Below are 26859 nucleotides of genomic sequence, written 5' to 3' on the forward strand. Positions count from 1 at the left end.
GAAAGTAATCTATTTCACAGAATCAAATGTGCCTGAAGTAAGTGGTTTATGTCCACTCACATAAAAACAAAAGCTCCCATCAAGAAAATCTGCTTTCTGATAACCCTATGAAGCGATAACTCTGTATTCTAGCCAGCATTAACTATGAGCTCCAAAGTGTGATGACTATCCCAGGGGGGCATGAAAAGAAGTACATATTAGAATCGTTCACTGTGCAACCCATTTTAGTAAAATAATTATTTTTAAATGGGTCCTAACAATGATCAGACTACTATGAGTAGTATTTATGTATCTAGATGAAAACACTTTGTAATACCATGCAGAAAAGGGGACGTCTAAAGCCTGCTTTCATCCACAGGCATGTTTGGAAATACCTGGCATTTATCCATATAAGTGAATCATCCTGCACCAGTGCAGGAACAGGGGAAGAGAAGAACATGAAGGTAACAGAAATAATGTAAAAGAAAATCCTATGCAAGGTAATAGAAAAACCTTCATTACAAGTTGAAAAAACTAATATACTCATTCTCATACAATTAAACGGAACCCCCCCCCCCAAAAAAAAAAAAAACCAGAAAAGAAAGAAAACAGCTATCATTCTTGTAACAAAAAGCTTTTAAGTGACTGTCTTGTTTATAACTGTGTAGTGATTAATTATTCTGACAGGAAAAAAATGACTCTGTAGTTAACAAATTGCGAAGGCAATCAAGGCTAGTATGAATAAGGCTTTATATATTCCTGTTTTCTCTAGTATGAAGAAAGAAAATAAATTTAATTCAACTGTATCATCAACTTTTAGCTAGTATGTCATCCTGCACTGTTCAGTGTAGGACTATTCATCCATCTTCTTTTCCCATATACATGTGTTATTAAAGCACGACAGTCATCTTTGATAAAGAAGAAGATAAGGAACTAAGGAAAAGACTTGTCTGCACTCACAGTCTGTCTATTGCCAGGTTCCTTTGTAACCATAGTTTACTGCATAAGAAGCACTTAGGAAAAGTAACTAGCTCTATCAGAGTGTTTGTAACATCCTCTGCATACAGTGTTTCAGCCATACTGTGGGGAAACCCAGCTTACCTCTGCCAACCCAGCCAGAAATGAAAAAATCCATCCTTCCATAGAGTGTAGCAATGTCAACAGCAGATTTACAGGCTGGCCCTGCTCTGATCTCCTGATCTCTGCTCCCTAATCCCACTTTGCCTAGGCAAATCCACCTCAAAGACAGTGGTGAAGGAGCTTTCTGTGCAGCTGATGCCATTCCAGTGCCCCACTTACAACTCTGAGGAGGCTTTATTAAAAAATGTCCTCTGCTCATGGGACAACACTCATGCATCCTGACTGCAGAAAGTGCACCACGGGGATAACATATCCTGTGCTGTACACATCCCCCTGGTCTTATCTATACACAGTTATCAACTCAGTAGCTCATTTTCTAAAAAAAATTGGCTGGAACTCTCGAAAAGTGGATTTCATGCTCCTCTTAGAAATAGAGAGCTTTAAATTGAGCAAGTAACCACCCCTTCACTTACCATCACTCACCAGTAAGATTCTAAACTCCTGTAAGACTTCATGTTTTCTTTCCTCATTTACCCAATCACCACTGCATGGCATTTGTACAACATTGCAAGAGACAGTTGCTGGCAGTGCTATCTGAGAAGTAACTTTGTGTAAGTAATACTGTTTATTTTCCACATCAGTAGTCAGATTGGCATTAGCCTTTTAATTTTAAATGGATCAAATGCAGCACTTAGCTAGAGACTGAGAAATGCTCAAGAAAATATTTTAATGCCATCACCTGAGCTCTTAAGAAACAAGAGGCTAAACAGTTTTGACAAATTTCTGCTACCAAGACAACACACTGAAAGCAGCCAACGACAGATTTACATTCCCAGTGTACTCTATAAAACACAGGAAGAAGGTTCAGGCCCCTTGCTCCAAGTTCTTGGCTGCAAAGCCAGCTGCCCAGGAGGCAGTCCCCAGTGCCATCACATGTGCTACGTTACAGATATTTCTGCTGTTTCTGATAGGTGCTTCTTACTGTTTACTAATTTCCAGGATTGTTATGTAAGGATAAAACAATCCATAGATCTGCCTTCACACAAAATGGCTGCCAAAGAGCACTCCTCCTGTGCCTGACTCAGTCTTAGAGATACTGAAATCTTGACTCTATATAAAGATGGAATATATTTTTGAGCATTGCCGGAGGAAAGAAAGCCAAGGCAAGAAAACCATTATAAAGGATGATCTGCTCAGACTGTCATCAAAATTAACTGAAATCCCTCAATTCCAAAAATACTCATAGAAACCTCTCTCAGGACAACGCATGAAGAAACTGCAATGCAGTAAGGTTGGGAATGGCACACAGCACAAAGGAGAGCACGCTGACTGTGCAGCAAATTACATAGGCAAACTCTCCTGCAGCAACCAACCACTGTGGTCCAACCACAGTCTAGCCACCTTTTTTTTTTCTTACATTCCAGGTTTACTCTTTTCCCTCACACTGTGCCCTCATTGTGACATTCTGCTTCCTGGAGTTCACATCCCTCCCTCCACTGCCACTTCTTCCCCAAACCTGATCTGCTTTTGAATATATCAACCCCTCCTGACAACAGATGAAGGAATAATCATTCTCACAGCCTTATTCAAGTCAACAGCTGGAGCTGCCAGTTATATTTGCTGCTTACTATTAATGGCAGGAACTACAGAAGGAATAATATAGAATTTAGGACACATCATTCACTCAATTTAATTTTTATTTTTTTTAACCATTTCCTTCCCCATTCTTAGCTTATTTTTGTATGTGTGTTTGTTGGGCAAGTATCTGTTTTAACTTGGAACACTATGAGCAGTAACAGAAGTTACATATAAAATAAGATCTAACATTCATATAAAATAAAAATAAATGGTGATTTATCTGTATTTTTTAATGCAAGAAACAAGTGCTTATGAAAAGGTTCAAAGAAGACCACAAGTAAAAATGTTTTTCCAATTTCCATTACCATAATAACTAAAACCGTAGCTAAAGGATAAAAGCTATGTTCTTATGGTTCTCAATAAAGAAGGGAATTCTAGTGACTTCCAACTGCAGTTTCATTGAGCATGATTGCCCTTGGCAAACAGCTGCAATAAACTATGGGATATTTTGCTGTTGCATCATTAAATACAAATTCTGCTATTTTCCGTTGTTAGTTATGGCATAATCTGATTTTTGGCTTTTGAGCCTGGTGTAAGAAATTAAACAAACAATCTTTCTTTAATTGTTAGGGACTCTTTCTATTCTGTTTTGAATACAAGACTTCACTTTACAGAGGATGGTGGACCTGTTGGATCCAGAGTGCATCCATTAAAAACAATTATATAAAACTATGCTATCGTTCAGTTAGAATAATTTCTTTTTAATTTCTCAGGGAACTTCAAATCTTGTTTTCAAAGCAGTGGTATTTTCTTTTTGTACTTATCGATGGTTCAATTGCCCCTTAATCAAAAGATAATGCAAGATGAAACACTTCCCATTCAGCAGAGAATATAGGTCCCATATTTGATCACTCTGAACAGTGTACAATTTACAGTGTACACATAACTACATAACTAATAATAGAATATGTAAAATTCAGTCATTATGACATATTATCATTCACCCTTTGGTTCTGAGCTGATACTCACTATTTGATTAAATATGCTTTAAGAATGAGTACACAGGCATGTGTTCAGTATTAACAAGAGAATAATTCTGCACCCTTTATCTTACTCCCCTCTGTATTTTTCTTCTATAAATTGTAGTGAATAACAGGTTAGAAATAATGCTTTTTATTTTAAACTTTAGCTTAAGCTTGCTATGACAACCACCTCCCCTGATACTGGAGTATTCTCCTGCAGTCCATACATCAAGGTTTGACCTTCTGATGCTGTAATAATAGCCACTAATTTTATACAGATATGTTCCAGTCATCACCTGATATGCATTCAGAGCAATTGTGATTTCCAGAGAATAAATGGTTGCATTTATTAATTTTGCATAGAATTGATCTCTGTGCAAAGTAATAAAAGAAAAAATCTATTGGAGCTGCAAAAGTTTTCAGTTTCTTATTAGCCATATACAGAAAATTCAAATGGTACATGCCACCAAGATTTTTCCATTTTGTTATCCTTCAATGAGTAAATGAAACACTTTGGGTTGTAATTCACTTGAAAATGTAATGAAAAAGAACTATGATCTCCACTAATTTAACCAATCCCATTTGTCTTCCTGAAGAATTAATTTAAGATTCTCACACACACAAAAATAATTGTACACATAGGAAGCCTCAATGAAAACAAGTTTTGTAAGTATAAAGATACCCGCGTGCAGACTGGACCATCCCAGTCTGTTGGTGGTAAAACCTTTGAAAATCTAGCACAGTCTTGTATGTACAAGTACAATCCTACTCTCAAAGAAAAAGCCCATGTATTTTTACTCTGCTCTCATTTTGAGGAATTCAACAGCATTTTACAATTCAAGCAGGATGTTAAGGAATTAATAATATTTAACCAAGTTACGACTCCTTCTACCATGTTTCATTTTATTGATAGAAAAAAAAAACTACTCACCAGAATTTTTGTAGTGTAAGCACTGTTGATAGCAATTGCATTAACCAGCAATTCAAGGGTCTTAGCAGGTACAGAATCGGGGTCAGGGATCTCTTTGTAGTGCACATCACCAATATAGGCTTGGACGACTGTCATCCGGTTGGTTGTTAGTGTCCCTGTTTTGTCAGAGCATATGGCTGTAGCATTACCCATAGTTTCACAGGCATCTAAGTGGCGGACCAGATTGTTATCCTTCATCATTTTCTGAGAAAAAGCAAAAAATGTAACTTCAAGATTTGCTTTGGCAAATCTTAAACATCAGTCATACAAAGAAAGAAAGTGTATATCTTCTTCACTAGCAGGTAATGCTCAATCCAAACTCTGTGTCCAGTAATCAGTGCTCTATTTACAGACAGTCAAGAAGTGAGCATCCCTGAAATAATTAATCTGATCAAATGAAATAGTTTCATCCTTTTTTCGTGGATATGTATCTTAAGGAACATGTAGAACAGCAAAGATTAGCTCAAGTACTGGAAATACTGAAGATAACTGGATTTTAAAAACAGTATGATTTACGAATATTAGAAAACTATGCAATTTTGTATACTTCCTTATTTTTTCTATTTTTTTTTTCAGCTGAACTCTTAAACCTACAAATCGATCAAGAATACTTTGTAGCATGAATAAGGTGACCTGGTAATTTAAAAAAATGGTATATGCACAGAATATGAATGGTTTTTGAGAAGCTATCCTGTAGATTTATTCATATTTATTTACTTTAACTTTGTGAAGTCTGGTCAAACTTTTTAGCCTTTATTTAATACCACTTCAAATGCCTATGTTATTTTGCAGCATACAGAGTGACTACACACCTTGCAAACCACCCAAACCAAAATAATCGGCGGTGACTAAAAAAAGCCACCACCATTCCACACTGCAAATTTTTCACAAGATGCACAGTCCTCCTGGAAGCATGTGTTGCCCTTATTAAAATGTTTTCAGTATTAAAAACCTCTGTGGCCAATCACCTGACCCTTACTTCCAGAGCAATATCTTATACTCACAGGAAATAGTATCACCAGGTGAAGGCAAAGATGTATTACTGACTGATGCTGCACACATAGTTACACAAGGATGGATGTGCTGCATTTATTGTGTGAAGGGCATGAGGAGAATGGGAAAATATTTTTAAAGCAGTTACACTCCTTACTGGCAAAATCACGTGGCCAAGATCTGCTCTTCTTATTCCTAATAAGATTTGACTACCTATAAATCAAGGAATTTCTTCATAATGTTCACATCTTATTTATCTGCTAAATGGACACAGACTACAGAACTTTCATCTGGGATTGCTATAGGGTTTATATAAAGCCCATGTGAATAAATTACTTTAGCAATCTGAGAAAACTCTTACAAAGAGAATAGAGTAATTCACAAATTTTAATCTTCTTTAATTTCCTGATAGAGGAATTTACTTTTGCTAAAAACAACAGTAATTACAGTTAAGAATTCTACTTCCTTTAAAAATAGAATCCTGAACAACTTCAAATCCTTTTCAAAACTTTTTACTATTGCAAAAGCAAGTTTGAAGACAACTGCATATTAAAAGACAACACTGTTTTCAAAGTAAACCCTGTTCAATAAATACCTGGTAACTTTGTAAACTAAGCAAGGATTTCTGTTTGAAATTTCTGCACTGTGTAGTTTTAGCAACTTGAGTTAGCGTACAAATACATTTTTATCAGAGGTACTTTCAAAGTAGTAAAGAAAATTTACTCTCAGTATCATTTTAATGACATTAATTTATAGGCCAACTTCAATCAAACCTAATAAAAGCTGACAAATAACCCACTAGTAAACTAGACAGAAAAGTATTTTTCTCCTGTAATTATTTGAATGTTTCTTACCTTTACAGAATAAGCCAAAGAAATAGTGACAGCAAGTGGAAGACCCTCAGGGACAGCAACCACAAGTACAGTAACACCAATAATGAAGAATTTAACAAAATACTGAACATAGACAGGAGTGCACTCGGGTAACCACTGTTTCTTTTTCACCACAAAAGTGTCAATGGCAAAATATAGTACCAAAATGATTACAGTGATGGCAGACATCACCAAACCTGTAAACAGAAATGAGCAATTACTACAAAGTAAGACATAGTTAAAAATATATGCAGTGAGAAATTTATATTTATTTTATACAAATTATTTTCTCACTCTTCATAGGAGTTTACATTACCACCATTACAAATAATGATACATTTTATAATGTAGAGTAAAATATTACTGTAGTACATTTACAGCAGAAAACATTATTACAGTAAGTTTACAAGAGCCATACACTCTAGTGAAGAGGGAAGTACTGCATTCTACAGAGCAGCTAAATGCTGCTACAGTAATTTCTGAGCACTGTCTCACTGCTGCCTTTAAATCTTACCAGTCAGTTCACAGTTATGCTGTTGCTTAAGCTAACTTTTTCAAGTTTAGTACATCACTATTCTATACATATTCAAACATCAGTTCATCATCTCTCTTTTTAAATACATTTATCTTAAGAGGCTTAAGAAAAGAAGTCTCTTCCTGTGATTTGCTGTTATCTCAAATGTTTCAGTCAGGGGTGTCCAGTTGGATACAATGAGCTAATATTGCAGAATTGTCCATTGAACAGTTATTTAAGTGGTCTCCTTGAAAATTTGATTAATACTAGTTCTTCCAAGGTTTTCATTTTCGAAGGAATATATGCAAATAGTGCATATTTTTGTAAAGAGAGGTTCAAAGGCATACAACACTGACAGTATTCCACAAGAGAAACTAATAAATATTTCGCAGAAGTCACAGAAGATCCTGGCTGGGAACTAAATATGCTCTCATACAGACTATGGTATGAAAGCATTTCTCATGCACAGTTTTGTTCCTGGATTAACGTGAGAAATAAAAACCAACTTTGCCTTGCTATTATTACTTTTTGACGTGCTCTGATGAAGAATGTAAGCCTGTTTTTCACAGTAAATTAATTTCTCCCTAATGAGATCATGAAATGAAAGGAAGATACTGTGAAATTTCATGTTGCGATTGAAGTTATCAATCAATCAATAAGGTAAATTAAAGGATTTTAAGGTTGACAGGTACATATTGATGACTCAGGGAAACCACCACTTAATATCTGAGGATAAAGAAAAATCTACTAACACATTATATAGGCAAATCCTTATAACAACTTAAGACATTCCCATAGATTGCCCAGTGTAGAAGGAAAAATAAGACAAATGAGATCATAATTTATTAACTTAATTCATATTACTTGCCACATAATTGTTAGAAAGATAAGTACAATTGCTTGAAAATTACAGAAGATACGTAGCAGTACTTAATGAAGAAAAATATGTAATCTAAGAATTTAACAATCTCAAGAAATCATGAGGTTTTATATCAATGTATACTGTTGTACAGCCAACAACAAAACAAGAGAAGCTTGAGGAATATGAAAGTGGGCAAAGCATGAAATTGAATACTTAAGAGATTTAAATGTAGATTCTGAGGCATATTCTGTTCAGGCAAAAAGACAGAAGTGGCTTTTTTTTTTATTCTGCAATCAAAGAAGTGTAATAAACTAAAAAGGAATTAGAAGGAATAGTAGGGATAAAAATCAGACTGGTGAAGAAGGATAAAGGTGGTTCAAGAGAATTAAGCTAGGAATGTGCTGTAGGACCACGGCCATGTATCTGGATGGAGATCGAGATCTCTTCAATGTCACTAGAAAAAAACAGTTACCAAACATTACAATGTTTTGAAAGACCTTAACTTTCTCCCTGCAATGGTGGAGAAGTGCCACTTTTTAACAGCATAGAGCAGATGGTACTGGGGACAACAGTCAACAGATGCATTACATTTGGATAGAAGGTTTAAACATGGATGTCAAGAAATAATAAACAGAATAATTGCAGAATTCATAAGTGGGAAATATTGTGAGAGTGACATTTTGAGATTATATTAGACATTCTATAGCTCTGTACTTAGAAGTTATAAGAGAAGAGGAAATTAAAATAACGTAATTATTGCATTTGGGAATATCAACTAAGCTACATTTCATTTTGATTCATATACTCATTACAATCCAAGTTGCCCAAAGCTTTCGGTTCTCGATTGTTAAATTTGAACTTTAGAAGATAAAAGATCTTCAGTACCACCTACTATCCTCAGAACTGTACTATGCCAGCCCATTTCTAAATGTTGCACTAATAAAGCACTACTCTTTCAAGAATAATTTGTTCAAAGCCCTTAGTGCTTAGTAATGATATACTGCTATTCAGTCAATTATCTCATCATACCTGCTTTGCCTATCTGGACTGCCAGCTTGGTCAGTTTTCCCTGAAGGACAGATTTTTCTTTCTTGTGCATGTTGGATTTCTTCTTGTCTTTGTCATCTCCTTCTCCCCCCTCAGCACTCTTCAGGGGCTGCATCTCCATGGCAGCAGCTCCATCCTGCTGCTTGGCTAATAATGCAGAACAAAGCTGTTACTTCAAAACTGTATTCCATTCTTTTTCTCAGTGTTGACAATTACTGAATTAAACTAGCAACAATCATTGTTGGAGCTGATGAATATAACTTAGCACAGAATTATCGTGTGCTCCCACAGCAGACAGATGCCCAAGTGAGGACCCAAAGAAGTTCCAGAGAGACACAAATATACAAGTGTACCACATGCCCTTCACAAAGGGGAATATGTATGTAATGCACTATCAAGTACAATGAAAATCACTAATTCTGGGTTGGTTTCCTTGTTTACCACCAACAATAATCTGTATTATACACATATATCGCTTAAAGTGTTCCAGAACACTTGTCAAGTAACAGTACATCAGCACTGCAGGATTTCCTAGAACAGCAGATCTCCAATATTTTGTCATATTGACTGACTATAAATTCTCTAAATTTTGGTCTATCCCGTAGACTACAATACAGACTTATAATCTTACTTTTAATTAAAGCATTTTAAAGGCAATGTGGATGCAGGGATGATCCATGCACCTGCTGCTCAATTCCATCTCAGTGACCAGTGGACCATAATTTGTGAATCACTATTCTAGAATAATACTAAACTTCAAAAAAAAAGTTTCCTTAGCATTCGTCATCAGATTGCCTGATCTGACCTTCAAGTCAGACAGCAATACCATCATCATTCTTCTGTAAAAAACAAGACCATAACTTTAAAGGCTAAAGCATCCTTTCTTGAAAGAATGCTAATGCTAATACAAGGAAACTTCAATTTAGTACCAAAGAGAAACAGATGCTTTTTAAAAGCAATGATGCTCTACAATTTGTTTATATGTATATGTCTCTTTGGTATAGAAAAAGAGAGAAAAGTAAATTAAACAGAATGAGATGAAACTGATCTGCTCAGGTTTGACATTCATGAACAATTTGTAGAAAATTATGCTTATTTGATTTGGAAATGTAACTTGTCTTAACCTTAACCCATACATATTTAGTATGGCTGTTAAATATTTCTGTACAACTAACAACGGAGTTTACCTGTTCTGTTTCTGATCCATTACCTTTGCAAAGTTTAGAATTTTCCAAGAAGGTTATTTGGCATAACCTAAAGAAGTCATGGTATCTGGTGTCTCTTATCTAATAAAAATGAAAGTTTAGTTTTGCTTCAGAGGAAGCAAAATCTTTACTTCCATGTCTTCCTGAGATTGTATAGCAAATAAGAAACACCTAACATTCTTAATCTTTCTTATCCTTATAGCAAACTTCTATACTGCAACATAACCCAAGGCATTACACTTCTATTTGTTATTTTATCTTCTCTGTATAAATAAAAATGTTTACACAACACCATTAAACAACAAACTCAACAAGACATATCAAAGAGAAGCTTGGAAACTCACTAATGATACATACCATACATAATTTGCACACAAAAATGAATTCAAATGAGCTTTGTGACATGAAAGTACCTTATATAATGATATCTTTCTTTCCTAAGAATCTGATACAACAAAATTCTATAAATTACAATGTCTTTGATAGGGCCATTTGTACACGTATGCAAAAAACACAGAATTTCATTTTATTTTTCAACAGAATCTAACTACATGCTAAACATAAAATCCACAACCTGCTTAATAGGAAAGAAGATTACCTTTGTTCTGGCTGTTCTCCATATTCCCATCCTGCATTTTGCCTATATGATGAAAAATTTCAACAGACAACAGACGGTAAACAATCTTCACCCAAGACAACATGAAAATGGGAATTTAAATAAAAAGGGCAGACAAAAGTAATGACAGTGTTACAGATACTATTTTATGATCAGTAGCCTTTGTTACATGTTTACTTAGAAGCATGGACAACATAAGGTGGATACATTAAGCAACTGCAAGTCAAGTTTAATGGTATAACATAAAATACTAATTATCATTAACTTTTGGAGCAAATTGTGTAAGTAGTGAGGATGAAGCTAATAAAAAGAATCCAGTGGAAAGCAGTGGAAATTTTCATAGAAAATGATAAAAAGAAATCCAGTGGAAAGTTTAATAATACTTCTGAACTGAAATTTCAGACATCTACAACTTAATAAAAGCAGAACTAAAAAACTGGCAAACACCACTATACAGCATGACCTTCTTAACGTCCACCAAAATTAAAATCAATTATTTCAGTAAATTAAGATAACATAAAATTATGTGTTAATAAACCTAAGCATAAAACTGTAAAATAAAATCTTTCTTATTTTTGCTATATTATTTAGCAAGTTACTTGTGTAAATATGATCATCCAGTATTGTCATTTATTCTAAAGAAATATGTAAAATTATTTCTTACTTCCAGTGTAATAATTTAGCTACATTTAGTTTTACCTTATTGAAACCATTTTGAAACTAGCTTTAAATTAAAAATGGCACAATACCAGTTAGAACACAGGAAACTCTGCTTTTAATAATAATTGGTAAACAAATTAAAGAGTATATAAAATTTACTGTTGGGATACCTTGTGAAACTTTCACAGTGATATAAAAATTAATCTCGTGTAATAAACTTCAAGTGTCCTGAATGGATGACATCATCACTTTGCAGTTAGTTATAATGCTCAATAAAAAATAGTATTAAGAAAAAGTAATAGTCAAAATATCTTAACAGGATTTTGACACATTCTAGTAAGAAATGTATCATAAAAGCTTGTTAAAACTCTTGGAATGTCACTGAAGACTCAACTGTCTTAAAAAGAGCAGAACTTTCTAAAAAGACTGAAAATGTCTATGACATTTTACCTCATACTTATTGGCATGATGCTGCAACCACTGAGAAATTCCAAAGTTTAGAATTACAGTAAAGGAAAGGATGTTTTGCTAAATATAATGACCTCAGTATTCATAAGGATTATAAAAGTATGCTGTTTAGCATGTCTATTTTTATCCTTGTTCTCACCTTGGATGAAATATGATTTTAAAAAACACGTGATACCCTTCTTCCAAAGACCTACATCTTGTCATAAGACATGAACCTATGACTATGAGCAAAATCAAATTTGTTCTCATTGTGAAATATGATCAAAATTTGTCACTTCATCTACTTATTGCAGTACAAAAAGAAAAAAAAAAACCCAGAAAAAAAACCCAATGAAACGAAAAACACCCACAAGTGCGTGGTTGAATTCGAAATCTCCCTGACTGCTTTTTCCCTGCCTGATGCTCTGCTTTATCATTCACTTCTCTGAGTACAACTAAAGCACTCTGATTACAGATTCTTTAACTAAAAAAATACAGTTTCCAATGTGCATCATGATATTTTGCTGTTGTCTATATTTGCTGTTTAATAGAGGTGAAATAACAGTCATAATGTGTTACACTAATGATTCCTCTATCCTGGCTACCTAAAAATACAAGGACAAAAAAATGGACCATCAGCGAACTCCTATTTAAGAGCAGCTACTGCACTTTGGTTAATATTTCAGGGACTGCTAGGGAGAATAAAGTGAGTTATTAGAACTAGTTATATTCAAATTACTTAGATAGAAAAACAAATAGATAATTATGGTAAAGAAAATAATACAGTAAAGGGAAGTAAATTATTTGGTTCCTCACATTCCCTCTAACTTCTTGAATCCTAAGACTGCAACTGACAAGTCTTAAGAAGGAAGTAAGAAATTAATGTGACAGAATCATTGCTATTGAGAAATCTTTTCTCCTTTCTGCTTGTGCTAGGACTAGAAATATTACCTGAATTGGGTGCAAGATTTAGAAAAAGAAAATTATACATAAATATTATGATTTTAATATGATTTTTAATATAAAAATCCTCAAAACCATATGTTTTTAACATAGTTTTGCAATTTCCTCCCCTTTTTGGGGAAATATGTAAATAAAGGTGACAGTGTGCCTTGAAATCTGGGGCAATTACTCTATTTTCCATGCAAAGATGAAAAATCAAAGTTCAGAAAAGACTACAGAGCCTCTTATATTTGTATTCTGTTGGTGCTTTGAAGCTTTTGAATTTAAATACAGAATGTTTTGCATGTTGCTTTTACCTCATGAAAATTTTCATCTCTTCACTTGGAACATACCCATGACATTACTACTGCCAGAGTTCTTACTCTAAAAAAAGTAAGCAAGAAAAACTCCCCTTTAACTACTACAGCTATTAACAAAGGAAGAATCAGTGAAACTAAATAATGAACTCCTACTGCTGGTATTAGAAGTTGCATGTTCACTGGAGGAACTGCTATAAAACACAGAGAGAAGCTAATCTAGTTTTATTCTCATGTACTGTGGTGAGTGAAAAAATACCTTTGATTTTCCAAAATGTCTCATTGTGCAACAGAAATGAGTTACAGCTCTCTTAATGCCAACTCAGTTATATTATACAACTAGGAAGAACAGATGTACATTGCAAATCTATATATAGGGGGGAAAGTGACGTCAAACAGACTTGAAGTAAAAAATTAGGAATTCTTTCATGAAGTATGATGACCCAATGCATTACTGTAACTGAGATTAACTATAAAAGAATAAACCTGATTTCACTGTATCAAGTGGGAGCTTAATTCTTTCATGCAGAGGGATCTAGGAATAATGCTGGCCTGTAATAAACACCACTTTCTCTAATCAAATCATATTTGTGATAACCAAGCTCTAAACAAACAGAGGTTGTTGCTGCCCATATTTAAAAAAAAACACACACATATATATATATACTACTTCTAAGCACAATACAAATATAAACTCGGGAATTTTCATGAATTATATCCATTCTGTAAATTTGTATCCTTTTAAGAACTGAGAATATTTGCTGGAAATACATATATATACATATAAAAACTAATAAGACCAAACTAACAATTATACATTTTTATTTCAACTGCTAGAACTCTACAGAATGTGCAGCAGTTCCTTCTACACAGCAGGAAGCCAACAACAGTATGTGTCAAAAGCCTATACGACTTTATCACTGTAAGCTCAGGGACTGCACATAAAAAGCATTTTTTCTGGGTCAACTGTATATTCACAAGTAAGATATAAATCAACTTATTTTAAATTGTGATATGTTGATTCTCAGCTAACAAGTAATAGCAGTTCTTGTGTTGTGTACTTATTCAGGTATATAATACGCCTTGGAGGATGACCTGCACAGGGGTATAAGCCATTAGGTACAACTGCTCATTCCCAGTTATACCTCAGGGAAAACTATAGGCATTATTGAAAAGTTTTGTTTCGTCTAGACTGGTTACAGAAATGTATCTCCTTCTCTTAGAATTTAATTCTTTCCTTTGTTTCTTCTCTCCACACTGCAAAAACACAACTATGATAGATGCTCTGAAAGTTATGCCTCCTATTTTAATATGTTGGCCCACAATGTCAGTGGCAGATGTTGGTAGGATGGCAGTAGAGGTTGAACCTTCCTGCCTATATTCCACTACATTTTGTTGCCATACAACAGACGGCAGCAGAGGGGCAGTCTGACAGAATGGCATCTGACACAGAAGTGCTTATGAAGCAAAGGAGTGGAACTGAATTCCTCCATGTGGAAAAACTATATATCCATTGACATTCTCTCATACTCAGTGAACATTTATGGAGACCAAACTGCAGACATGAGCACTGTAAGGTGATGGGCAGCAGTGGCAACAGCAAGAGTGTGTCATTTTGGCTGGTGCGGATTTTTATGAGCATGACATGAAGACTGCTGGCAATCACTGGTGAAAATGCAGAGCTAATGGCAGTCACTATGTTTTATAGCTGGGAATTTGCTCCATATTGTGCTCTTTCTATCTTTTGTAGTTTCATAGAAATAAATAGGAGGCATTTCTTTCAGAGCTACCAACATAAGTATTTTCTAACTCATTAACACTGCTGGTTAGAAAAATATATAATATAAACAGAAACCAGACTTGGGCAATTTCCTGGGGAATTTCAAAGAATTCAGATCCAACCATGCTTGCAGTCTCAGCTCTCCTCTGAACATACTGTCAGAAAAGTTGATTTATAGAAAGTTTCTTCTCTCCATGCTGATCAAAGATCTGCAGAATTAATCCAACTACCTTACCTTGGAGAAGTTAAAAGCAGAAACATACACTGTTCAATTACTGACTTCAACACTTTCCACTGAAAAGAACTGAGTACGTATCTTTTCCTAACTATAGCCCTAAGATAAACAGGGGTAGTTACTATTGTTTCCAATGGAAGAGGAGATAGAAAGTCCCATAGATACTTGATTCAACACACTGATTTAATATCCTTTGGCACTCAATTTCAATACTCAGTTCGGACACTAAGACAAAAAAATACTAGATATTTGTCATGCAGTAAAACTGTACTAACAGAGAGACTGGGTCAGAATAAATTAAGACTCATTTCTTCAGCTTACTGAACAGTGGTTTCCATCCAGCAAAGCAGTTAGGCAAATGCTTAACATAGTGTTCAGCCACTGCAGGCCTGAGACTAAATTTAATTCTGCAGTCTCCAGTGGGACAGAAGAAAGCAATACGGTAAGACTTGGTTTTGTGGGTGTTTTTGTTTTATGCACACAAAAGCGTGTAAGAATTTTAAATAAAGGAATACGAAAGAGTCCTAACTAATTTCCTGGTTTTCTGAGAAACCTGAAACTGTGGTGTTGGAACTAGGACCATCTGGGGATAAGAGAGGGATGGGACTTGTAGGTTTAATATCTTTTCTGATTTTGTCAAGTTATCCCACTAGTTTATCTAAGTAACTGTTTAGTACTTGCTATGTTAGAAACTAGCCTTACACAAATAACTACTGACCTGTAAAGGAAAAATTTCTGTTATCAACATGACGAAAAAAACAATGACTCATCAGTGTAGTTGGTGCTCTATCAGAGGGAAAGGGCTCTATAGCAAGCAAAGATTAAATGTACTCAATGAACAGAAAAATACATCTGTTCTAAGACTAGTATTCTAGACTAACACTGACCCAATTCCATTTAATACTGGAATTAGACTATTAGAAAAGTCTGAAATACCTGCATGCTACAAATGGGATCAAGAAGCTGTAGAAAGAGACAGAAAGAATTAACTACATATTTATATACTTAATCAGTGCAAACTAGCTCATAGATGCTCATGAGAGCATTTACAAATACCCACATGCTTCCCATTTCAGTCAGCCTCTTCTCAAAAAAGATGCTGACAGCAGCAGCTTTTTAATAAAATCACTGAAAGTTAAAATTGAGTCAGATTCCTGACCCCAGCATTATTTCTCAAAACTATGTGAAGGCTTTATGAATACTTATGAGAGTGCCACAGCAGAAGAAAAAGATGATACAATCCCTTCATCATGGCATTCTTCTTCAGGCCTGTGCAGATCAATGCATAGTTTTACAATGAAACTTTATGGACAGGCAACTCAAAAGTTTTGAAAATAATCTTAGTTAATTGAAGCTTTTAATTGCAATTCTAATCAATAGCAAAGAGTTCACAGTTTCTATTTGTTCCACCTCCATGCCTTATTAATTCCATGTGAATGAAATAATTCATTCATAGCATCTTTGTGGCATCTCTTATAAGCTATTGTAGAGTTTATGGAACAGGAGCACTCAGAGGGTAATGACATACACATAAAACATCTGTGTAGTTCACAGAGGAAAAAGGAAATCTTATATAGTTGGGAGAGAGATCCATCAAATAAAACAAGCTAGGTGATCTTGACGTACCATTGACTAAGCTGGCATTTGCATTATCAGTGGCATTTGCACCTGCTGCACCATCTGTAGCTGAAGGAGGGTGGGAGGAGGGATGGGAAGAATCTACTGAATAATAATGGATAAAAAACAAACAAAAAACAACAACAAAAAACAATAAATAATAATAACAAATGCACATGACAAAAGCAAAAGCATTAATGAAATACTGTGGCTTTGTTTTTGCCAAAATCAGTGTTTCAAATTAATCAACTTACTTGCCAAAAGCAAAACATCAATATAAAAAAAGCAAAAAAAAAATCATATATAAAAGAACAATAACCATTAAATAAACAAGAAAGACATTTAACAAAGCTGAGTATTGGTGAGAACTGACTATACATAGCATTATGTATGGTCCTTGATTTGACATTTTTTACTTAATTTAAAAAGATATGCAACTATTAAAAAAGGCTGAAATATTTCTCTTGAGTAAATGAACTTATGGGATGCATCAGGATTTTAAAAATGTGCAGCATACTACACAGTATATGCAACGTGACAGGTTGTATTTGATGTAACATTGCGTGCTTCAATACATTACTGCTGGCACAGCCTAGTTTTACATGGGCTGGCACAATCCATGTCATGTCATCATCAGTAAAAATATGCACTGATTTGAGTAGAAACACTAAGTTTTCCATACCGTGTGCAGAAATGTAGAAAAAGTATGGGGTCTTGGAAATTATAGCTTTGTGGAGAATAATGTGGTGTTTAAATTCAAATAATACACATTCTATAGTTGCCAGTTTTGAGGTAAAATGAAGGAAGTAATGGAATATGAAGTCCTCATTTTGTTTTCAGCCATTACCTGCATATTAGAGAAACTGCTCAAGCAACAGGTGGATGGGAAACTGGTAACTTTTTATTATTTTATTGTGGACTTTTAGAGTACAGAAGATGAATCTCTGTCCATAATAAAGTAAGTTTTACTTTGTTTCTGTTGGTCAGTTGATCACTAGTCATACACAAGTCCTACAATGAGTCCAGGCCAAGACTCTTGTACTTCCTCAGCTCTTAGCCTATAACGACTGTTCCATGCTGTACTGGTTTATTGTTCAAGAAAAATCATTTCCTTTTATTTAGAAATGGTAAATTGAGAGAAGAAAATAAACAGCATACAGGATTTAAAAGCACACCCTGTGTAAGCAATTCATGAAAATTTCAATTGAAAATGATTATTCTGATGATAACAACACTGTTTTGGTTACTCATACTTATTTTTCATTCCATTTGGATACTCATACTAACCAGCACAGCACGAACTGCTAATAGCAAATTACGCATTTCAGCATTTAATAAACTGTAATTTACACATGGAGATTAACTGCGTATTCAAGCTTAACATTAAGATTTGCAACATCAACAATGTGTGCACACATTAATGTTTGCCATGAGCAATCCTGTTGATTTGAAATTGTTCTTTAATTTAACTGGACTGATTAAAAGACAGTTATTTTGATCATTAGCTCAACTCTGATTTTCACCAAAGCTTGCTGGCTAAAAGCCTCATCCTTTCATCTGATGTGGTAGAATGCTTACTCTACCTGGAAGCTGATGTTCATCCTCCCGTTTCACACCTGTATGATGATTTTTACAAAATGTTAATGAACAATAAAAACATAAATAAAAACCCACATAAGACTGAAGCAAACAGTTATGACTGGTAGGATTTCAGAGAATTGAAGGTTTATATATGAGAGCGAAGGATCCACGTTTGGGCCTCAATCAGCAACCACCTTTGCATAGACACTTTCACACTAGCACAAATGTACAAGTAACACTACAAAATGAGGAGGAGCGTTCTTGGCATTGCAGTTGTATGCAATTGGATTAGGTGTCTACATGAAAAGATCTTACACGTCTCTTTCACTAGGCTATCCACAGTGAAACTACTAGAGAATCATCAGTGTCCTGAGCCAAATAATGGATAGCTAAACAAAGGACCTTAGGGCAGAGAGCTGTTTATGTTCAAGCAGATACAGAAGTTGCTCCTTCCCATCACCAATATCCTTACACACTGCCAAAACACATGCTGCCAGCTCTTGGACAATCTTTATCTGGGAGGCTTGCTTCAGTGACAGCAAGCTTAGACTAGAAGCTAGTCTGACACAAAAATGTTTTACTTTGGGAAGCCTTGGTCTTTCCAAAGTTCTGCAAACTTATCGTTCCTACCAGGGATTGTGCGTTTCTGTGTTTCAACACATAAAATGGGATTTCTGCAGAGAAACAAGGAGTAAAGTAAAACTGCTCACTGCACCTGTGCAGAACAGAAATCTTAGGCCATGAAAACAGTTTTGCATTGGTCTTCCTATCTTCGGCTACAAATCAAAAGGGTGGAAAAGAAATAGTAAAGGTGGAATAGCTCTGCCTGATAGGTAGAAATAAAACATTAACTAATGGCTGAAAGTATTTTATTGACTTTGAAAAGCATTAAAAAGTGAGGGAATGTTTAAAAGAAAATCATACTAATGGGCCCTCAAGCACATCTGAAAGAAAAATATTCTTAGAATAAAAATGGTTAAAAAATTAAAGTAGAAATAAAGTAGAAAGAAACAATTTAGGAAAAGACTGCATGGACTGGAAAGAACACATTGAATCACATTTCTGTTTAGTGTTCAACCTATAAATTAGCAATCACTTGTAACTTCTAACTATAGTAAGATCAAAAGTCTGAAGAAACTCCTTTGTCTACTGATACATGAAATCAAAGTTAAACTCTGTTAACTTTTACTGCTGTTTACTTCATTCTCTTATACTATTCTTAGTCTGATCTTTGGAAATTGCCTACAGTTACAAGTTAGTAAAAAGCCACATCTTCATTTTATTTCTGAAGCTCAAATTTCCTTCTCTGAGTTCTTAAAAGGAATAGTACATAAAAGCAAATGCAAAAGAGCAAAACCATTGCAAATTTAGGTGATTACTATCTATGTAGAAATATATGACAATGAGAATATGCCCATGTATTCCCTTACATTTAATTATATACTGAGAGTCTGCAATTTCACACTGGAAAAACACCTTGTTATCCAATGCATATTATTGGTTAACAGCTTTTGCTGTTTTTCCATGTGACATGCAATGACAAAAATGGGTACAAAAAAGTTTTTGAAATCTTTTTTGTTTGTTGGTGAGACTTTTTTGTTTGATTTATTTTATTCTGACAAGAATTGAGATTTCTGGCAACAAAAAGAAAAAAAGGACTTCTCGAGAGCTCGAGAGCATGTGCAGTGTTCATGTTGAGAAGTTTACCTTTTTTGTCTTTCTTTTCTTCTTCTTCTCCTCCAGCACCTAACAGAGTAAAGATGATGCCTGTCTGAGAATTCACACCCACAGCAGTTACAAGCATTCGTCCAGAGCCTTCCATGACGTGAGTACCTGAGAATATGGAATATAAGCATTTTTTATATATACACATATATTAACATACACACACACATGCATATATATAATATGAAAATTATAAAGAACAACCATTAAATACATTGTGTACTGCTTTTGAGAAACAACACATATTGAATTGAATTGAAAGTGCTAATTTACAGTTTTTATTCAAGCAAATGTAAGGAGCCTCTCAGAAAACTTCTGCTGTGAGTTGTGGAAACATAAACAAACTAAAGCTTCTTAGAAAGAGTCATGAGTATTTTGATCTAACATCTTGGGAAAAGATGTTATAACACTGGGTATTTTAAAAAAATTTTACAATTAAGGACAATGTACTGTTATGATATGTACTTAAAACCAATTACTAATAGGTTAATAATAATTAAAGCAAAAAAATAAAAAAAATAAAAATAAAAAGCCTGAAACCATATTTATACAGAGAAGAATTCTCAAACAGGTTCATTGCAAACTACCTCAGAATGGATTATAACATCTGAATTATGCATTTGCACTACTGAGCAATTACACAACGTTATTGATTTCTGATGGAGAATCTTACAGGTCATTCACATCTACTAAGCTTAAATGGGCATGGAAATATTTGTTCTCTATCCTTTTCTTAAAAAAGCATTTCATGGCATTAAATCTCATGTCCATGAATTTATTTCAATCAGCAATCTCATAAGGTGAAAAAGGGAACATTTCTCATTAAATAGATAAATATTAATACATATTTTATCTCTTCATAACCTTCTTTTGAAATGTTTTCTATTACTGTTCATTCACAACATCGTAAGTAATGCAACTGTATGTTATCAAAATCATTAAAGCAGAAACACAGAGCACACCTGTCAACATTAACCCTACTTTAAGAGCATAAATATCACAACATTAATAAAATTCAGCAGAAATGAGAAAAACAGTAACAAAGCCATTACTGATCAGATCTAACAGAAAACATGTATCTTAATGCATTGAAAAATGTTTCCATTGCTTTTCTGTGATACAATTTGTCCCTTTCACATGGCAGAGCAAAACCACAGCCACCCAAACAACCGAAACCAACCCACTTTTAAAGTCAAAAGAGCAGTAAATATCCTTAAGAGTTAGAATAGGCTTGAATGTAGAGGCTGAAGAAAGACAAAAAATGCCTGAAACTTTACTTGTAGCTTAAGAATGTCCTGGAAGGCCACCATTTAAAAATAACTTGCTTTTGTATACATATGTTTTGAAGCAATCTTCTATATTGGATTACAAAGGTGTACATAAATTATTAAAAAAAAAAAAATACAACACAACAAAAACAACAAAAAACAATGGGCATGAAAAACAGCTTCATTTAGACAACCACAACCCAGTACCATTTTCCAAGCTTACATATGCACAGCTGGAAAAGTATTGGAAAAGTATAAACATCTCAGGCTAAAATGCTTTACTGAGCCTTATAAACCTTTTCTTAGTCTTGTAAACATTATTCTAAAAAGTTAAGTTGCATAAAAATAAATGTACTCAGTAGTAATTTATCAGAAGAGTACATTTTGTTAGTGTTGTTGGAAGATTTATTTAGTACCTCAGATAAATAAAAGAGCTGAATTTCCTTTCATCTAAGCCTGGCTACTATGTTATTTAAGTGGTGCTATAATTCATTTACATTAGCTTGAATGGAGAAGAGAGCTTAATGAAATTGATTGGCTACTGTAACATGAGCGGAATTCTGCAACGAATGAATGTTTTTCACTTACTCTGTTCACTAAACATGTGCTTCAACTTCACGTGGAACAATTACATGGAACTCTTTCTCTCTTAAGGCTAGTTTTTCAATGTTAATAAAAGACATTTTTCCATGTGCTAAGTATCTAATTTAGTTGATAAATATTGAATATAGATAGAAAGTGAAGGAGAAAAGTTCTGTGAGGAAAGACATAATTAGATGACACAGTTAAGGAAGGTACATTGCAGCACATATATTTTCAGATTAAAAATGCAGTTAAATATGTGACTGCTCAGAAACCCTCAAATCAAGCAGTACTAGTGGAAGAGGTTAAAAACTGGTTCAAAAATAATAAAAAAGAATATGCCACTTTGGGGTGTTCATCTTGCTGCTTAGCTCCAGGAAGCTTGTGGTGAAGAAAAATTCTCTATCTGCAAGTCTAAAGAACTAGTTCTGGAAATTAAGAGGTAACTGAAGTTACTAACGAAGTGAAACAACCATCACACTATTCTCTACAAACAAATAAGTTTTACTGCAAAAACTCATCTGTATGTAATCTCAGCATATCCAAATAGTCTGGAACATATCACATTAGATGCTCTGTTCTGAAAACTTCTGCTTTGCAAAGCAGAAGCTCAGCGTCAAATATTTTTTGGCAAAGAAATAAGACAGAATCAGAACCATTTTTCTCCAGGCAATAACTGACCCGATTCCTTAATCAAGCTTCCTTTCTATTTCCATACCCTAACAAAGAACCATGACAAAGAGATTCCTTTATTTATTTGTTTCAAAGAAACAACTTTTAGATGTCAGTACTCAGTGCTGAAACTTAGGATAATGTAAGGTTCTACCAGTCTCATTTCATACTCTTTCATACCTCAATAAAATTAATCTAAGTAACTGCAAAGGCACTTCAAACAATTAACGTTATACTTTTGAAAATATTAACTATTACCACATGGTACTCCGAAATAATTCACTGTGTGCAACACTGAGGCCAGACTCATGTTAAGAACTTCTGTATATCGGATTTTGCTGAATTTCAGACTGTACAAAACTTCAAGGGTCTATCAATTTTCATCAAAGCAGTTGAGTATCAGGCAGTTGTTCATCTTTTGGCTGATAGACACCCACGCTCAGTGCAAAGAAATTTAACGTTATCACTGTTTTGTTAATGCTGATGACTGTTGATATGGTTACGTATGCTACACTATGTGTGCAAATCTCTATAATAGAGACCTCAAAGGAGGAAAATGTTTTAGACGTAAGTACAGTGGATTGATTTCAGGTACATTAGTGTTTATAATGCTATTTTTGTCTTCCCAGGTGGTACCAAGTGTAGCTATATACAGATGGAAATGAACCCTCTGGTTTAGTCAGCACTTGTACTCTTAGCATTGTTTCTCAAGTATAGTAAATGACAATCTGGATAATTAAACAGGACATTAAGCACAGAAACTCATTTAGTTTAATTATGTCATTTAAACCAATAGAATATTAAAAATCTTGTTTCAGGTGCCTACAGTGAGAATAACGCTTTCTGATTCAGGGTGTTAATCTGTCAACAGATTTAGACTCACAGAAACAAACTATGGCTGCCACTCAGATGGAACCTTTCTTCAGCTGTTCCCATGTCAAACCTGAACTGTTTTCATTTCCAGCAGATGACTGAGGGACAACAGTGGCAAGCATCAGCCCAATCATCTTTTTCTAAATTTGAAAGCCTAGCTGGAGGGAGCTCACCAATGCCCTCAAGTGTAAAGAAGAGAGGAAAAATGGAGGCCTCTTTACAGGAATTTTTGTCTCTTTATTTTATTTTTTTAATTTTTATTAAACTATGGGCCTATGCTAACATCCAGCAGGAATTCAATTTTTAAACTCACTGGGAAATATGTGTGGCATGGTGGATTTCCACTTTTTTTATTTATGAGCTATTTCCAGAGAGCATATCAGGTCCAGTATCACTGACATTAAATTTTGAATTTCATCTCAGAAGAAGGTGATGTTTTACATTACAGAATCTCAAGTAATCATATCTACTCATAAGCAAATAGTGTTCAAGGATTTTCTAACAGAGCATGAGTATAATTTCATTAGAAGTATGGAACAGAGGGTTGTGTAGCTCTTGTTAAAATATCACACTAATCATCTTTTTTTTTTTTTTTTTTTGTAATTACAATAGTGAAGGAAATTCTATATAAAGACAGAACATTTTAACAATGCCATAAAACTGCAAAACCAAACTTCTCTCATTCTAGCAAGAGCTCTGAAAAGCAAGAAAAAACCTAACTCAACTACTTTCCCTTTCTCTTCCCTTCATGTCTTTCAGAGCAATACCTTTGTGTTTTTTCCACAGTAAATGAACTCTGGGTATCCAAAAAGATATCATTTAATTCAGGAATCTGTGAGAGTAAATCAACCAGATGGGAAAGAGAAGTCTTCCCATGAATAGAGTTCAAATGTACTTCAAAATATTATTTCAGATAATAATATACTGATGATCATGGTGAAACCAGCAGACTGTTATTTTGAAATCAAATTCCAGCTGAAATCTATTATCAACCGATCCATTTAGAATTAAAAACAAATGAACAAAAAGCATTTTATTTAACTGATTTATTTGTATTACAAAATGCAAATATTATGAATAACGAACTTATCTCAACCATTATGGACCATAAATGTGAATATTTTAGTGTATTTCAGGTTTTTTTCTAACCACAGTTATCATTTTTTTCCCTATTATTTCTAGCATAAATAATTTTAAAGCCTCTTTCAAGAGGCTTTAAAAGGCTGTAAAACTTAATGGTTAAATTAAAGCTGGTATACAATGAATTGAAACAATTTTTACTTCCTAGGATAATGCTTTCTTTTTCATCTAAAAATGTTCATTATTTTCTCAATTCATAAAAAAAATGCCACCATCAGAAATAATTGCATAAAATCAAAAAGTAATAGCATGTCTCTTGTTGAAAACAGGCAAGGTCAATGTCCGAGTTCAAAAGATCAGCTGTATCTAGGTTACCAAAACTTGATGTTGTGGAAAAACACATCAAAACCAAACATGAACAAAGCAGTGCATAGAAGATAAACTCAGCAAGAACTGAAGAAAGTTTACCTGACAGTAGCATTGGATCTTTGTCAACAGATTTGCGGACTTGGTCTGACTCTCCAGTCAAAGAACTTTCATCAATTTTAAGATCATTTCCTTGAATAAATATCCCATCGGCAGGTAGGAGATCCCCTTTAAGTAAGAATATGGTAATGGAAAACCACAGGATTTTTAGTAAGTGTTTTTATAATTACATATTTTTAATGTAAAATTACAAGAAACAATAATCATTTTAAATGGTAAAATGAAAGCAAAGGTGAAAGAAGTAAAACCATAATGGTCCATGTTAACCATGTTACTGCAGTCCCATAGGGACAAGCACTTAGATTGCAAATGCTTCTTGCTTAATGCGACCCCAAGAATCAGAATGCATTACACTTAACATATGCTGAACATAATCATCAGTGAGACTGAGAGGAATGATCTTTTTAACATGTCAACAAGGTTTCTCTGCCAGACTTCATAAGAACAAACAGCAGTAATAGACAGCCTTCCTCTCCCAAGAAGCCTGCAGCTAAGCCCAGGAGAGATTTGATGCCTGGTGGAACAGGCCTTTTTCTGGGCATTTTCCTATAATGGTCTTCCTGCTCACTGGAGAATGGCAGGAGGGGAGGCCCATACAGTATATGATTATAAGGCATCCATCCACTAGTAACACTCAGTTTGGGGAGAATTACAGGATCCACAGTTTTGGAGAGACCTACAAAGAATGCATAAGGGCACAATTCCATAACAAAGTATATAAAAATACATCCTCATATTCATAACTGGACATAATTTAAAAAATCCAAATATTCTAAACATGCATGAAAGAGAATTATCACTGCATGATCAGTTTTTTGCTTGTCAGGGAAAGAAAGAGAAGATTACAAAAATAAAATTTATTACCAAGCGCAGTTTTATTGCAAGTACCTTGGGCTGAGTTATTCTTTTGCCCCAACAGTATCATTACTGTCATACTATGGACAACAACGACACCAAATAATCCTGTCTTTTCTATTAGTTCCAGTGAATGATTCCCAAATATACTTTATTCTGTTAGAAAGGGGGAAGAGGAATATATAAACTTGAAAAAAATAGTCATATGGTTGAGAAAACTTACCATATTTCACCTGTGCAATGTCACCAACTACTATCTCTGCCACTGGGATTTGGATAACCTGTCCACCTCGGACAACAGTAAATTTCTGTTCCTGCTCAATACGACTTTGAAGCCCACGAAACTGTTTCTCCTTGCTCCAGTCATTAAAGGCAGTGACAAGTACAACACAGATAACAGACAGCAGGATGGCAGCACCTTCAATCCAGCCAGCTTCAGCCTCACCTTCATCTTCAGCTCCTCCTGTTGCAGTGCCACACCCTGCAAAGATAATTTTAAGAATCGGTCAGGCAAGCAAAGATCAGGTTTATCACATTTATCACAAGGAAATCTTGCTGTGAAATGGCAAGATTTAAGGAAAAAAAATTAAGGAATAGAATTATTTTTAAGTACTATCTGCTGAACAGTGAATACAGAGTAAGAGAATAAGAGAAACAGAATAGAGAAAAAGTAGAAATAAAGTTGTTTGAGGAAATGAGTAAGAAAAAAACACAAAATAAATATTAGATCTTTTAGTTTTTCTACTAAGCAAGTAGTTATCCTTGGTAAATACAGAATAAACCAATGGATAAAGAAGGCATAGACTCTGCTACCTAGGAGGACTGAAAACTGAAAGCTTACTTTTGGAATATTCACCACCTGTCACTCGATGAAATTAACAAGCACTTTTATTTCTATTTTTAATATATAAATATTTTCCCATAACATAAGCATCATAATGCATTAGCCAGCTAAATAATTACCATGTGTGAACCGTAACAAAATTACTAAAACAATCAGG

The 26859-nt window shown here is 34.4% G+C and overlaps 1 protein-coding gene across 12 annotated transcripts in view; it reads right to left on the reverse strand.

The window, feature by feature from the left end:
* ATP2B2 (ATPase plasma membrane Ca2+ transporting 2) overlaps nt 1–26859 on the reverse strand; it is a 212289-nt gene that overhangs the window by 60349 nt on the left and 125081 nt on the right. For 5 of the 12 annotated variants that reach the window (XM_065749599.1, XM_065749597.1, XM_065749607.1 and 2 more), the window contains exons 4-12: nt 26082–26339; nt 24986–25111; nt 20025–20150; nt 18320–18352; nt 16746–16841; nt 10721–10762; nt 8900–9064; nt 6477–6691; nt 4591–4833 (exon numbers count right to left, since the gene is read on the reverse strand). In XM_065749599.1, the coding sequence (XP_065605671.1) occupies nt 4591–4833; nt 6477–6691; nt 8900–9064; nt 10721–10762; nt 16746–16841; nt 18320–18352; nt 20025–20150; nt 24986–25111; nt 26082–26339 (1304 nt within the window). The remainder of the gene's footprint in view (nt 1–4590; nt 4834–6476; nt 6692–8899; nt 9065–10720; nt 10763–16745; nt 16842–18319; nt 18353–20024; nt 20151–24985; nt 25112–26081; nt 26340–26859) is intronic. The other 7 variants (XM_065749604.1, XM_065749601.1, XM_065749608.1 and 4 more) reach the window with 3 other exon arrangements.

Source organism: Cyrtonyx montezumae, unplaced genomic scaffold (assembly GCF_038088225.1).
Source record: "Cyrtonyx montezumae isolate F1298 unplaced genomic scaffold, pur_monq_1.0 scaffold_6, whole genome shotgun sequence".
In the NCBI taxonomy this organism is placed as follows: Eukaryota; Metazoa; Chordata; class Aves; order Galliformes; family Odontophoridae; genus Cyrtonyx; species Cyrtonyx montezumae.